We start from the raw sequence: 13,824 nt of genomic DNA, 5'->3' as shown, positions 1-13,824 counted from the left end.
AAGCAAGAAGCTAATTTCAAGAAGATCAGAACTCCTCAGTAATATGTAATGACTACAAAAACTCAGGATAGAAGGAAACTGTTTCTTTTATTCATATATTTTCTTCAAAATAAGTCTGTGGACATGAAGGGGGAGGAGGGATCTTCTCCCTTGTCAAGATGCAAGTTCTGTCTGTACAAAGTGAACCTTTCCACAGCAGGTAGCTGTACTCCAATTCCCTTACTACTTCACAGCAGCTGGAAACAGTATATGGAAGATGTCAGAGTCACTCTTACGTGAGAATCTTATGTAATCTCCAAACATAATATTCATAACCAGTGAAAAGACTGTCAGTGTGAGCTGAATCCCACCATGCTAATTTTTCTCATATGAAGCGAACGTTAATCTTTACTGTGAGAAGCCATATGCTTGCTAGCTAGCTAGCTAACTATTGTGAAAAGAAGATATTTACATTGTGTAATAAGAGTATGGACTCTTGTTCAAATGAAACAAAGGTACATATATAAATGGGCATAAAAGTTTTTTTCACGTATAATATGAAACTATTGAGAAATCAGTTTGTCAATCTGGCACTGTAACAAAGCTGAGATCTCTGTTATAAGTAAAATGTAGCAACTTATTCCATAAGGACTTGGCATGCTGCTCATATGTAGAAATATTCATGTGCATGTGGTCGGGGACACAAATGTTAATATGCATGTGACAGTATCAGTACACAAATGCTACAATTTATGCACATGCGTCATATATTGGGATGTAACTATGCAGGGCAATTGTTGAGAGGCTTCTACACGAATCTGTCATTTTGATATTACTCTAGTTGCTGCAGATATTGTTGGGTATTTTTAAAATTGACACTAAGGAAATTAGTACTTAGTAAATTATTACTAAATTTATTTACTAAATAAAACATCTCATAACCTTGAAAGTGTTTTGATCATGTATTGTATAGCATTCAGTTATACACAATTAAAATGCAACAGGCTTTAGATTAGGGTACCACACAGAGCCACAAAGGTGACCTTGGAGAAACTGTTAAAAAACAAAAACATGCTTTAAGCCCAGGAAACAAAGAAATAAATGGAGATTACTTTCACCCTAATTCTTTGGGGTATAAGCAGGAGAGGGGAAAACTCAGGCTTTCAATATTTTTTAACCATAGCCTACATCAACATTACTCCAGTCAAATTTGAAGAGTCTGTTTGTGACCTCAGAAGACGGACGGCTGCTTTTAGCTCTTCTTCTAATCTCCCCTGCTGACACAGATATTAATTTGGATAATTTTAAACATTATTTTACACAAACAAAGTAAATTCACTATCATTCATAATTTGCCAACATCTAATGATCCCAGCTGGCCTTCTCTTTTTCTCCCTCCTGTAGCACCCTCAGCATGTCATAAATAATTTTTCTGTTTATTGTTTAGTCAAAGCTACAAAGGTTCATTTGGTTCAAAGTTCATCAGGTGATTTTGTGGCTTCCTTACCAGACCGGTAGCGTTCGTCTCTGGCTCCCCCAGAGCGTCCTCGGTGATATTTAGATGAAGATGGTGCAGGAACCGCAGATGGAGTTGGTGTCTGATTGCGGGATTCTTTTTGTAAACCTGTTTCAATCCCTGTGGGAATATTTAAAAATAAAAACATTTTGTCAGGAAACTGAAGTGGACATATTTGGGACATTATAGGACATTAACAAACTCTACAGGTTTCACTGTAACCATGGAGTCTTATTAAACTTAAAAATTGACATATACCAATGTATGACATTCTTTTATTGAAATAGTTAAGGTCTATGAAACAATGCTTTGAGAGATCTCCCTTTGAGTGTATATATCACGGGTGTCAAACTCAAGGCACGTGGGCCGGGTCCAGCCAGCAGGGTGCTTAGATCTGGTCCGCAGGGCTGCCCTGGAAATAGCAAAGCACCAACCCATGGTGCCTCTGCCAGGGAAAATGGAGCGTGGGAGGGCCACAGGTATCCCTCTCAAGCTCTGTTTTTGCTGGCAGGGGGCTGGAGGAGGCCGCCGCAGGTGAAAACAGAGCTCAGGAACCCATTTTTACTGGCAGAGCATTCGGGACACCACAGGCACCCCTGACATGAGTGACAATGAGCTGGCCATGCCCACCCTGGCTATGCCCACCCTGGCCCCTGAGGTGACACACAACCCTGATGTGGCCCTCAATGAAATCGAGTTTGACACCCCTGGTATATATAGCCACAATTCTCAGTAGACAGAAAGTAAATATTCAGTAAAGAAAGCAGAAAAGGTGACTAAGACAAGGCACTTCAAATAACTTCATGAGGCAGCAGTCCGAGAATATTTTCACAATACTGATGGTTCTTTGTATAATCACAGATATATATTCCATGTATGGATATATATACAATGAGAATTTCTACACTTCTCAGTATGCAGACCTTTGCTCTTTTGCTGTTTGTAGTACATTTAATGATATATTCTTTCATCAGAGGAAAATAATCAATTTGAGCCAATTATAAATTGGATCAGAATACCTTAAAATGTAATTCCTAGTACTCTTTAAGCTAAGCCCAGCAAGCTTCACAAGAATAATAGCATACTAGCACCAAAAGGCACATGACATAATGTTTTTAAACGCAGTACAATGGCTTTGTTTCAGTGCAGGAAGAGAAACAAGGTCATTCATAACTGGAGACCTTTTTGAGTAAACAATTGCAACCTGCTATTTTTTACTTTACTTTACTTTATTTGCAAAGCAGGCTACATATTGAAGATTCTGGCGGAGGAGGAGGGATATATTATTTCACATAAGACTGGCAATTTGCTGTATCACCATTATAAAGGCTGACAAGGTGGTTAAAAAAAACAAGATCTTTTTCAAGGATTGGGGTGATCTTTCAAATCTTATTTTTTTTATTAGAACCCCAAAGCGCCACAGCAATTTGCAAAAAATCATAGATGGAGTTAATGATCCGGACTCTTTGAACAAATACCAAGCCTTGGAATTGGTTCTTAGTATTAGAAGTGAACTATGTTTATTTTGTTTGATAAACTCAAGTTTCCTGCATTTTGGAAGCTTAATTTAGGTATACAGTATCAAGGGAATAACTGTTGCTGTTGTTAATTAATGGAATAAGAAATCTTGCTACTTTATCATAAATTACAGAAGGGTAATTCTGCTGCCCTTCTGCTGTAATTCTAAATTTCACAAGGGTAATTCTTATTTTTCCACTCCCACTTTCACAATCTTAATACAAGTAATCCTCTAGTTATGATGATTCATTCATTCAGTCATCATCATCTTCATTTCAACAACCTCATAATTCTTGGCGGGGTGGAGTCAGGGCAACAGAATGGAACTAGCGGAGTGTTTTAATGGCTGGATGCCCTTCCTGTTGCCAATGCGGAGTTTTGTTCAGCAAATATATTCTCAGTGTGCCCAGAGAGAGAAATATCTGCCTCTACCTAGGATCGAACTCACAGCCTTTTGCTTGTGAGGCAAGAGCTCCACCTGTAGACCACCGCACCACTCTTATGATGGTTCGTTCAGTGACCAAAATTATGACAGTACTGAGCGAAGTGACTCACGACCTGTGTTCTAAGTTACAGCCGTTGTAGGTTTCTCCTTGCAGTCACATGACCACAGTTTTAGCTCTTGCCAGCCTGTCCACACTTACTACTGTCCAGGAGGTGGTGCTATAACTCCTCTTACCTACCTATCTTCCCTTCCCATCTATGCTCTTAATCACTAGGAAAGTTTCAACAGTGCAGCACGAAGCAGCCAAGCTCCCCAAGGGCCAAACCACTGGTTAGCTTCCACTCAAAGGAGCTGCCCCACAGGAAGCTCCAAATGCTCAGGAGATTCCAAGGGCATGAAGTAGCCAACCCCCCACCTCCCAAATGAAGCCTGGAGGCTCCAGCCTAGCCACCCTCACTGCCCTGCCTATCATCGTGCTAACTGATCTTTGCTGTTTTCTTCCTCCCAAGAGGGCATCCGGCTTGGTTCTTTATCAGCAAAGAATTTTTAAAAAATATTGTGGTGTGGTGTCTTAATATTCCTCCTTTCCTATGCTCCTGGGGCAGGGCTGGAACACTGGAGGTGGCTTCATGGAGATTTTTTTTTTTTTTTTTTAAACCTGCCCTTGTGTTCCCAAGGCTCTGCAAAGGGAGTGCAGCTCTTCCGAGGCTGCGCAGAGCACCCTCGAATCCAAAAGCAAATGTTTTAGCTGCCATTAGCATTTTCTTTCTTTCTTTTTCTTTGCAGAGGGCCAGGCTTGGCATGCCTCATAAGCTCAATCGTTTTAGAGGAGGAGCTAATTCTAGCAGTAGAAGGCCGAGCCTTAAGAACAAATGCATACAAAGCCAAAATTGAAAAGACAGTAATAGACAGCAAATGCCATCCCCGGCAAAGAAGCTGAAGAAATAAATGGGCCACTTAGTTACCTGCTGCAACAACATCGGACAGACTGACTTACAAAAAAACAACATGACAAAGTAGTAGCAATGTTGCATTGGAATATCTGCAAGAAATACGATTCGCCTGCAAACAAGATCAAGTAGAACCAAAACATTGGCAAAGTCATAGAAAATGAAGAAGCTAAATCACACTGGGAACTTTAGAATTCAGACAAGCACCCCGTCACCTAACATCCCAGACTTAACAACTGTCAATTAGAAAGACAAAAAAATCTGCATAGCGGACATGACACTATCTGGAGACAGAGGAATAGAAGAGAAAGAACTGGAGAGAAAAAAAACCCCATCAAATACATAAAACTGTAACTAGAAATGGAACGTGGCAATGTAAGCGGTTAATTCCAACAGTAATAGGCACCATACTGTGCCTGAATTGGCCTGAGCAGTCATCTTTAGAACATAAAATCTTTAGTTTTAACATGACTGATGGTGTCAAGGTTTTCATCAATGTCTCAAAGGTGGTTTTACAAGAGGCAACTGGACTTTCTGTGTTTTCTCTGAAAACGTTTCGCTTCTCATCCAAGAAGCTTCTTCAGCTCTGACTGGATGGTGGGGAATCAGAGCTGAAGAAGCTTCCTGGATGAGAAGCGAAACATCTTCGAAGAAAAACCAGAAAGTCCTGTTGCCTCTTGAAAAACCACCTTCAGGACAATCATGACCTGGATGACTAAGAATCTCCATAGACGTTTTCATCAATGATGGACAAACAACATGTAACTGTACTACACGTGGTGTCTACACTATATTCAGGTTTTGCCGATATAGGTGGCCCTTAACTTACAAACACAATTCGAACCAGAATTTCCACTGCTAAGCGAGGTGGTCATTAAGGGAGTTACACCCAAAATTATACAACCTTTTTGCTTAAGTGAATCGCTGTCACTGTTAAATGAATCACACAGACATTAAAGGAATCCAACTTTCCCCACTGACTTTGCTTGTTGGAAGCTGACTGGAAAGGTCACAAATGGTGACCCTGAGATAATACAACCATTGTAAACACATGCTGGTTGCCAAGTGCCCAAATTTTGATCACGTGACCGCCGGAATGCTGCAATGGTCCTAAGTATAAGGGCAAGTTGTAAGTCAAGGCATTACATCTTTGTCTATATCCCCATATAATTACCTAAGGCCTATCAGTCAATGAACTTAACACTGTTAATTATAGTTTTTTCCCCACTGTCATTATAGTTGCTAATTAGCAGTTATATTGCTAACAGTTAAACATTGCTTGAAAAGAAAAGAAATTTTAAAGCGGGATCAAACTGCTTTATGTAGGTAAATAATATGGTTCTAAAATTGGCTGGAAATCCCCAAAGAATAAAACATTTTATTTGTAGCATACCAATTATATTGCTTGTGATGGGAAGCTAGAATGAGGAAATTATAGGGGGACTACCAAGGCCTAGGAGAGCAGACGTGTTCATTTCAGCTTGAATTGCTCATTTTTATACTGCTTAGTTTTACATTCATTCCAAAAGGAGTACATTTTTTAAATACAAAATATTTAAAAGATATTAAATCTTTGCTGACAGGCCAAATGGCATTTTCAAGATTTGCTAGAAAACAACAACAATAACAACAAAAGAATCACAGATATGGCAGAAAAAAGAAATTAAACCACACATAGACATATGTTTTCACAATAATTACCATGACCCATAAAACTTGGGAGTCAGCAAAATGGGACCCACAAAGGTATGCCTACAGCAAAACCCAATGATCTTTAAAATAGTTCCCCCCCCCAAAAAAATCTTATTAAAATGTTCAAAACTGTAAAGAAATCAAATCTGGTGTTCTCATGTGGAATGAGATTTTGATCTTGTTAATTTAAAACTTTTAATACAACCATAATTACTATAGTGCTAACAATACTATACAAAATTGTCCAATTCCAGATTTTCACTGGGATTCTGACTTGATTAATTAGCCTTATCCCACCACTTGACTCTTGAATGCCTTTTTTTTACATTTGCTGGAACTGCCTTGCCCTTCCAGAAGGAGGACAATGGGTAAGAGTTGTGAACAAATGGAAATAAACTGTGTATACTAAGGAAATAATGTAATTGTGTTTTGACAACAATTGCACTTTTTTTTTTTGCTTATTTAAAACAATTGTTTGCTTAAAAGAAAAAAAAATAAAAGGACACTTGTTAGACTTACCCTGATTCATCTAATCTTAAAAGATGTCTGTCTTACTTAAACTGGTCAAAGGGATTTAACAAAAACAATTTTGGTGTGTTTCTGAAACTATCCTTTGTAAATCTGCATCACTTTTACTCCAAAAAAGTTCTTGTCCATAACAATAATGTTTCCTGCTTATTCTTTCAGTTTGTCAATACGTAAATACATTGATTCTTCTTAAATTGCCAGATTTGCTTTCTACAGGAAAAATGTTCTAAAAAGCCACTTCTTTAATCTGATAAAATGAAGGCTAAAACAATATAAACATTATTGACACAACACATGTTGTATAAAATACAACATTTTATCAGAAAAGCGCTAGTTTTTCTAAAAAGAAATTCGCCCCTTCTTTAAAAAAACCATCATTGGATCCCCTGTCTGGACAATTTCATCCAGTTTGACATCTGTTTTTACAGAAGGTTGTAGAAAAGGTGGTGGCCTGGAAGCTTTAGAGGTCTTGGATGAAACAAATTATCTGGACCCCTTTCAGTCAGGATTCAGGTCCGGCTATGGGACAAAAATGGCATTGGTCACCCTTGTCAAGGACCTTTGGCGAGAGTGGAATGGGGGTAGTGCAGCCATCCTCGCTCTCCTTATTTTCTCAGCGACTACTGATACCATCAACCATAATATCCTTTTGGGTCTGCTGTGGGGGCTGAGCAGCAGAGTTTTGTGCTCATTCAGCTCCTTTTTTTCTGTGGCTGGTGCCAATTGGTGTTGATAGGGATTGAGAGATCCAGCCCTCAGCCTCTATTTTGTCGTAGGCTGCAGTGCTCAGTACTCTCTCCACTCCATTTCAACATTTATATGAAACCACCTAGTGAGATTGTCTATCGCCATGGGTGAGGTAACTACAGTATGCTGATAATGGATCCATACCAGTGGTTGGATTCAAAATTTTTTACTACTGATTCTGTGGACGTAGCTTGGTGAGCGTGGTGTGGCTTGGTGGGCATGGCAGGGGAAGGATACAGTAAAATCTCCATTCCCTCCCCACTCCAGGGGAAGGATACTATAAAATCTCCATTCCCTCCCCACTCCAGGGGAAGGATACTGTAAAATCCCCATTTCCTCCCAATCAGCTGGGACTCGGGAGGCAGAGAATAGATGGGGGCGGGGCCAGTCAGAATTTTTACTACCGGTTCTCCGAACTACTCAAAATTTCCGCTACCGGTCCTCCAGAACTGGTCCGAACCTGCTGAAACCCACCTCTGATGCTGATGATTCCCAACTCTATATACCCAACTCTATATTTTCATTGGTGATCCAAGTGATGCTCCCTTGCAGTGCTTGGAGGATGTGGGGGCCTCCATGGGCGACAATGGGATTTGACTGAATAAAAAAAGAAAAACTGAAAGCGTGAATGGTTTTGTGTAAATGGGGCTCCGGGACTTTGTCATCTTTGACTCTGGATGGAGTGGCATTGCCCCAGACAGATCCAGTCTGCACCTTGGGGGTTCTCCTGGATTTGTGACTTCTGCTCGAGGAGAAGGCAGCAGTCATGGCTCGGTAGTATCTTTGCACAACTTCCAGTTGGGGCCTTTTCTGGATCAGGATTCCCTGTGCTCAGTCATTCAGGTCCTAGTCATCTCACGGCTGGACTATTGTAATGTACTCTACATGGGGCTACCCTTGGAGAGCATTTGGAAGCTACAGCTGGTGCAGAGTGCGGTAGTGTGGGCAGTTCTTGGGACCCTAAGAATGGACCATGTAACACCACTGCTCCATGAGCTGCATTGGTTGCCGGTTTGCTTCTGGGTACAATTCAAGGTGTTGGTGATCACCTTTGAAGCACTTCATGGCATGGATCCAGGCTACTTGAGGGACCATCTCATCTCACTGGGTTTGAACCATCCTACTCATGCTGGCAGAGAAAGCAAGCCGTGGCTCCTGTCAGCCTGATTATTCCTGCTGGCAGAGACCAGGAGGAGGGCCTTCTCTGCTCCCAATGTGCCTCCTATCATTTCATAAGGGCCTAAAGATCTGGCTCTCCCAGTCAGCTTGGGGCTCCAATAGAGGAAAAGCACAGTGGCATTGGTTGATTGAGTAACAGATCTCACTTCCCCCCACTCTGCCCCCCACCATCCCCATGTGTAATTAGATTTTAGATTTTAATGGTTGGTTTTATCTTATTTATGTATAGATACAGGTATGTGTATACACACAGGTATAGATAGATTTTTATGACTGTAAGCCGCCCATGGTTACTCTGTGACAGCCAATAAAAAGGATAACTAAATAATTAAATAAATAAAATAAATGTTGGACATTTTCTATTATACAAATAAGTACTGTATGTAGCATTCTCCACAATTTTTTCAGAGTCTTCCAGAATGACAAAGAAAATCACAATATAATTTGCATTGCTTTATCTATATGCACAATTTTATTTTCAATCAGTTTTTAGTTAAAATATGGAGACAGTCCAGACCATTAAAGTATTTCCAATTAAACCAAATTAAACATCAAAGAAGTTAAGAAAAGCTTAAGACATGAAGATTCTTACATCTACAATATCTACTTTTATAATCACTATTAACTCCACTCCAGTATTATTTCTGAAGAAACCAATGAAACAGATTCTATTAAGTATATTCTAAAGAAAATATGAGCAATAGATTATCTTGACAGCAATAAGCAAGACATACAAATTGCTTTCCTTTTGCATAGGAACATATTTATCTTTAGCACATTCTGGATTATTATTATTATCATTGACTGATTAAGTATCATGGGCTGTTTATATGTTTTAATTCTTAGAGTTCATTACAGTTAATTTTTGTAGAAGCATCAATAGTCAAACAGTACAAAAACCTATTCCTGACTTTAAAGACTTTTATTTGATTTTTTAAAAAGGTACATTATCTAATTTAGATATTATATTATTATTGTTGTTGTTGTTGTTGTTGTTGATTGCACAGTCAGCTAGATTGAGGCTAGATTTGGCATTTTAACCACCTTATCCACCAAGTTCTAGCTGGCAGATATTATTTTTATGGTGTCACTGCAGGATGTAAGTTGTAAGTACTATAAAGCTGCCTTTGCAATTGACTGATGTGTCAGTGCTGATGTTGTTCAAGTGGTGGTCCAGATGCCACCCAAAGCTACTACTGATATTATCTTTGCTTTCTTTTGCCATATTTACTCTACTTCTATTTGTAGGTCTTTGTAGTTTGTGATTTTTCTCCAGTTCTTTCTCTTCTCTTCTCTTCTACTCCACTCTCTGTCTCCAGGTATTGCAATGTCCACTATCCAGACATCATCATAATCTACACAGCAATATGAAATCATAGCTGCCAGTTCTTTAGCTGGTGCTGGCCTTCATATGATTTGAGTACTTCCCAAGAATCTAGGATGTCGTAATGTATTGGCGTGATATATGGACAATATGTAATTGACAGATGGAATTTTTGGCAATGCGCAGATTTCCTAAGTGCTGTCCAAGATTTCTGAGTATGGCATGGAGGGTGTTGATAACCACTGGGACCACCACAACTCATTTATGCCATAATCTTTCAATTTTGATACTTTGTAATCTTCTCCAGTTCTTTGTCTTCTATTTTACTATCTCCTGGTATTGCCACAACAATTATCCACACTTTTTCTTTTCAAGCACAGTTAAATCTGTTGGGTTATGAGCCAAAACTTCATTAGTTTATATTCAGAAATTCCACAATATTTTAAACTGCTTGTTTTCAACTATTTTTTCAAAATCTATGTTCCCACCATCTTTTCATTAATGACAGGGGATATTTTTTTCCAGATATTTTAGTGAATCATTTTGGTGATTATATTATGTTGTTGTTTATAATCAATCTGTGCAACCTTCTTGCACAAGCTGTCTGATCTACTGTTTTTTCTGCCTCTTTGCACCATCTGCATTTTGAATCATTTGATGATTTTTTTCAATTCTGGCCTTCATTGCTTTAGCTTCAATAGCTTGTTCATGGTCAGCCAAAATCAAGCCTTCAATTTCTTTTTCTAGCCTTCCAACGGTAAGCCATGCCAGGTTTTGACTTTATTCACTTTCTCAATATTTTGTAGAAATTGACCACGTAATGCTTTTCCTTGCCAGGAAAAACATTCTGTTCTTGTTTTTATTACATTATCATTATTACTGCCTCTTCTGATTAGCCCTGTCCAATATGGCTGAATGTCATAGCTTTCATTTTCCTCAGAACACACATGCCATACAATCTCATGAGGTTAGTGCCTAACTGAGGGATCATTATATTATTATGGTTTGTTTCAATATATATTATTATTTATTGTTATTATTATTACTATTGTTATGCATAATACGTGAGGACAAATTAAAATTTTATCATCAATGTATATTTATCCTGCCTCAAGTTACAAAATGGCTCCTAGCTTCAGAATATTGCATCATCCAAACTCTTACTTAGAAAATCAGAAATCTGCTTCCACTGGAAAAGAAAAACAGTGAAAGAATCAACATCACGAATATATCCCAGTTTAATATGAGCTATTTCATACTTTCAGGTAGATATTAAAAAGCATGTATGACAGAACCCGATGACTTCTTACTGCAAGGAACAGAGCAGTGGTATACTTCAGTATCACCTTAACATAACCACCCTGGATGAGTTTTCTTCAGAAGAGGTGGAAACAACTTGGAAATCTGGTCTATGAGAGAGCATCTAGTGCTGAGATACTTGTGAAAACCATCCTCCCCTGCTTTTGATTTTCCAAATCTGGACTATGATTCCACAACAGCCTTCAAACAACCACCACATTAAGAATTAAAAGTTAAGAAACAAACAAATTATGTGCTGTATTAATCATTAAACATTAATCAGAATGCCAGTAATATTTTTGTACCTTACTTTTGTAACAGTGAGGTCAATATCATGGCAGAAATACAATACTGAAACTGCTCAGAAATTAAGTATGGTCACCTCAAAGGCATCTTGTATACATATTCTCAGAGAAATTGCAGGTATGTCTTGACTGCCATCAACAATATCAAACTAAATCAGTAGTAGCAGCTTCTGTTATCAAGTAAAAACTATTTAGAAATATGCAGCCAAGGAACTTGAAATGTGGAGTATCAACAAATATGCCTCTTCTTTAAATTAATAGCAAGAAAAGGTAAGAGATTATCAGATTTTCTTTTTCTAAATGAACATTAAAAAGGTATTAGCCAATCTATCTATACATATTAACATACAAACTGAAAAAAACCCATGTTTTGTATAATTAAAAACTAATTAAAACGCAATAATCAAGCTCCCAGTCTTTTAAAAAGTATCTGGAAACAGTTGTTTCACTTCACTTTCATTACCTAGTCAAAAGACTGCATGCACATCACTGTTGCACCTTAATTTTAAATATAATTTGTTTAAAAAAATCAAGAAAATTAATAGAACTTGGATTTCTTTAATTATCCAGAAGGCCGAGCCTGTGTCTAATCTACAATTCAGAAGCATAATATAACTAAATAGAAAACCAGCAATTTTTTTTATTTTATTTTCATATCTGAAACAACATTAAGCATCCACTTGAAGCTCACATAAATAAATACAACAGAGACTCTTCCCTCTAAATGAAACTAATTTCCAAACACATTTAAGACCCATTTCATATCATTCATTGGCATTGTCTTCCCTCTAAATGCTTTATATGTTGTAAGAATGCCAACATATTCATCTTCCTAAGCATTAAGCAACAACTAAAACATTTTGACCATTATTAATTATCCATAGATTTAACAATACTCTTGAGCATTTTAATAGCTACAAGTTTTTATTTAGAAAAACGAAGATAATTAAATCCATTGGGATTTTATAACTAGCACCAAGCCTACTTGCTTTCCAGATACACTGGAATCAGAAGAGCAACTATTTCAAAATCATCTAACCTATTGATGTGATGGCTAGAGATGGTGGGAGTTATCTCAGCTTCAACTCTTCTGAAAAGCATCAACTTGGACAAGACTGAATCTAGGATCTGGGTACTTCTTAAATGCTTTCTAGACTCAAAACTGATGGCTCCCTTCTTAGCCTGCTACAATCAAAATACCTAGAATCAGAGTGACTTACAGAATTTCTAGGAAAACAAAACTTTAAAAAACATTACTTTGAAAGCATTGGCCCTGATCTAGCTGGCAACATTAATAACTACATGTCTTGTTTTCATGCCAATGAGGGAAGGGGAGATATATTTTTACTGAGCAGACAGACTGCTTTTAAAATTATAGAGATTTGAACTGTAGTTTTAGAGAGAGCTAGTGAAAAATGGAAAATGTTAAGTTTTTTCAGGGGTGGTCCACTCTGAGAGAGGAGTAACCATATTGTGCATTATTAATTCATAAAGAAAAGATGCACTCTTTTGTTCTTTTGGAGAAATGAGCACCAAGGCCTTTTTATTAAAGTAGATAAATAAATGTATAGGTGTAGCAGATAGAATGACTACTGCTGTCATGAATTACCGCACAGGCAGTAGCCATTTGGTATTTGCATTCCTGAGTCTTATGTTATGTGCAGTGGTGGGATTCAGCTGGTTTGGCAAACCCGTAATTAAATTACTGGCTGGTCCCATCCCTCCCCTTCCAGGAGTCCCCACGAACCCCATTTTGGCTCCCAGGTAAGCGCAGGGAGGCCTACTAGGCCCAAAACGGAGCGCAGGGAAGTAGCACATTCCCCCCTTCACAGCCCATTTTTTCTCCCAGGGGGTGCAGGAGACTGAGTCCTGCTTGTCACACACACCATGGCCATGCCCACCATGGCCATGCCCACTCAGCTGGTCATTAGGTCAGAGAACCGGTTGTTAAATTATTTGATTTATGTGTGTGATGTTATATAACTCAGTAATACATTCTTGAAAAATTATCTCTGAACCCTGAGATTTTAGGTACAAATATTCCTTTCCTGGCCAAAATAATAGGGCGGTAATCAGTCAAAAGGGGAAAAAGTGAGAAATCATATTTTAGTTTGGCTTTACATCAGCACCAAATAGTCTCAGCTATCTTAGGACAGCCCTTACAGTCCACATATATCTCAAAACAACTTTGGCACCATTGAAAAAGCAGTCCTGGGCTAGGAGGTAAAGGCAAAATACTGCAAAAGCATTGGAAGATGTTTCAAAAGCAGCAGCTCCTACAGAATGCTGATTATTACATAAGGCAAATAGGTGGTCTTTATCATGCCTCTGTTAACTTGCAC

At 38.4% G+C, this 13,824-nt stretch overlaps 1 protein-coding gene across 4 annotated transcripts in view; it reads right to left on the bottom strand.

The window, feature by feature from the left end:
* The window catches only part of DIP2B (DIP2 acetate--CoA ligase B (putative)), a 198,013-nt gene that overhangs the window by 71,915 nt on the left and 112,274 nt on the right, over positions 1–13,824 (bottom strand). For all 4 annotated transcript variants that reach the window (XM_034412436.3, XM_034412437.3, XM_034412438.3 and 1 more), the window contains exon 3: positions 1,487–1,615. In XM_034412436.3, coding sequence (XP_034268327.1) covers positions 1,487–1,615 — 129 coding nt within the window. The remainder of the gene's footprint in view (positions 1–1,486; positions 1,616–13,824) is intronic.

This window comes from Pantherophis guttatus, chromosome 2 (genome assembly GCF_059756535.1).
Source record: "Pantherophis guttatus breed Tessera chromosome 2, ASM5975653v1, whole genome shotgun sequence".
Classification (NCBI taxonomy): domain Eukaryota; kingdom Metazoa; phylum Chordata; class Lepidosauria; order Squamata; family Colubridae; genus Pantherophis; species Pantherophis guttatus.
Note: the sequence above shows the minus strand (reverse complement) of the source record. Positions and strands in the feature narration are given on the sequence as shown.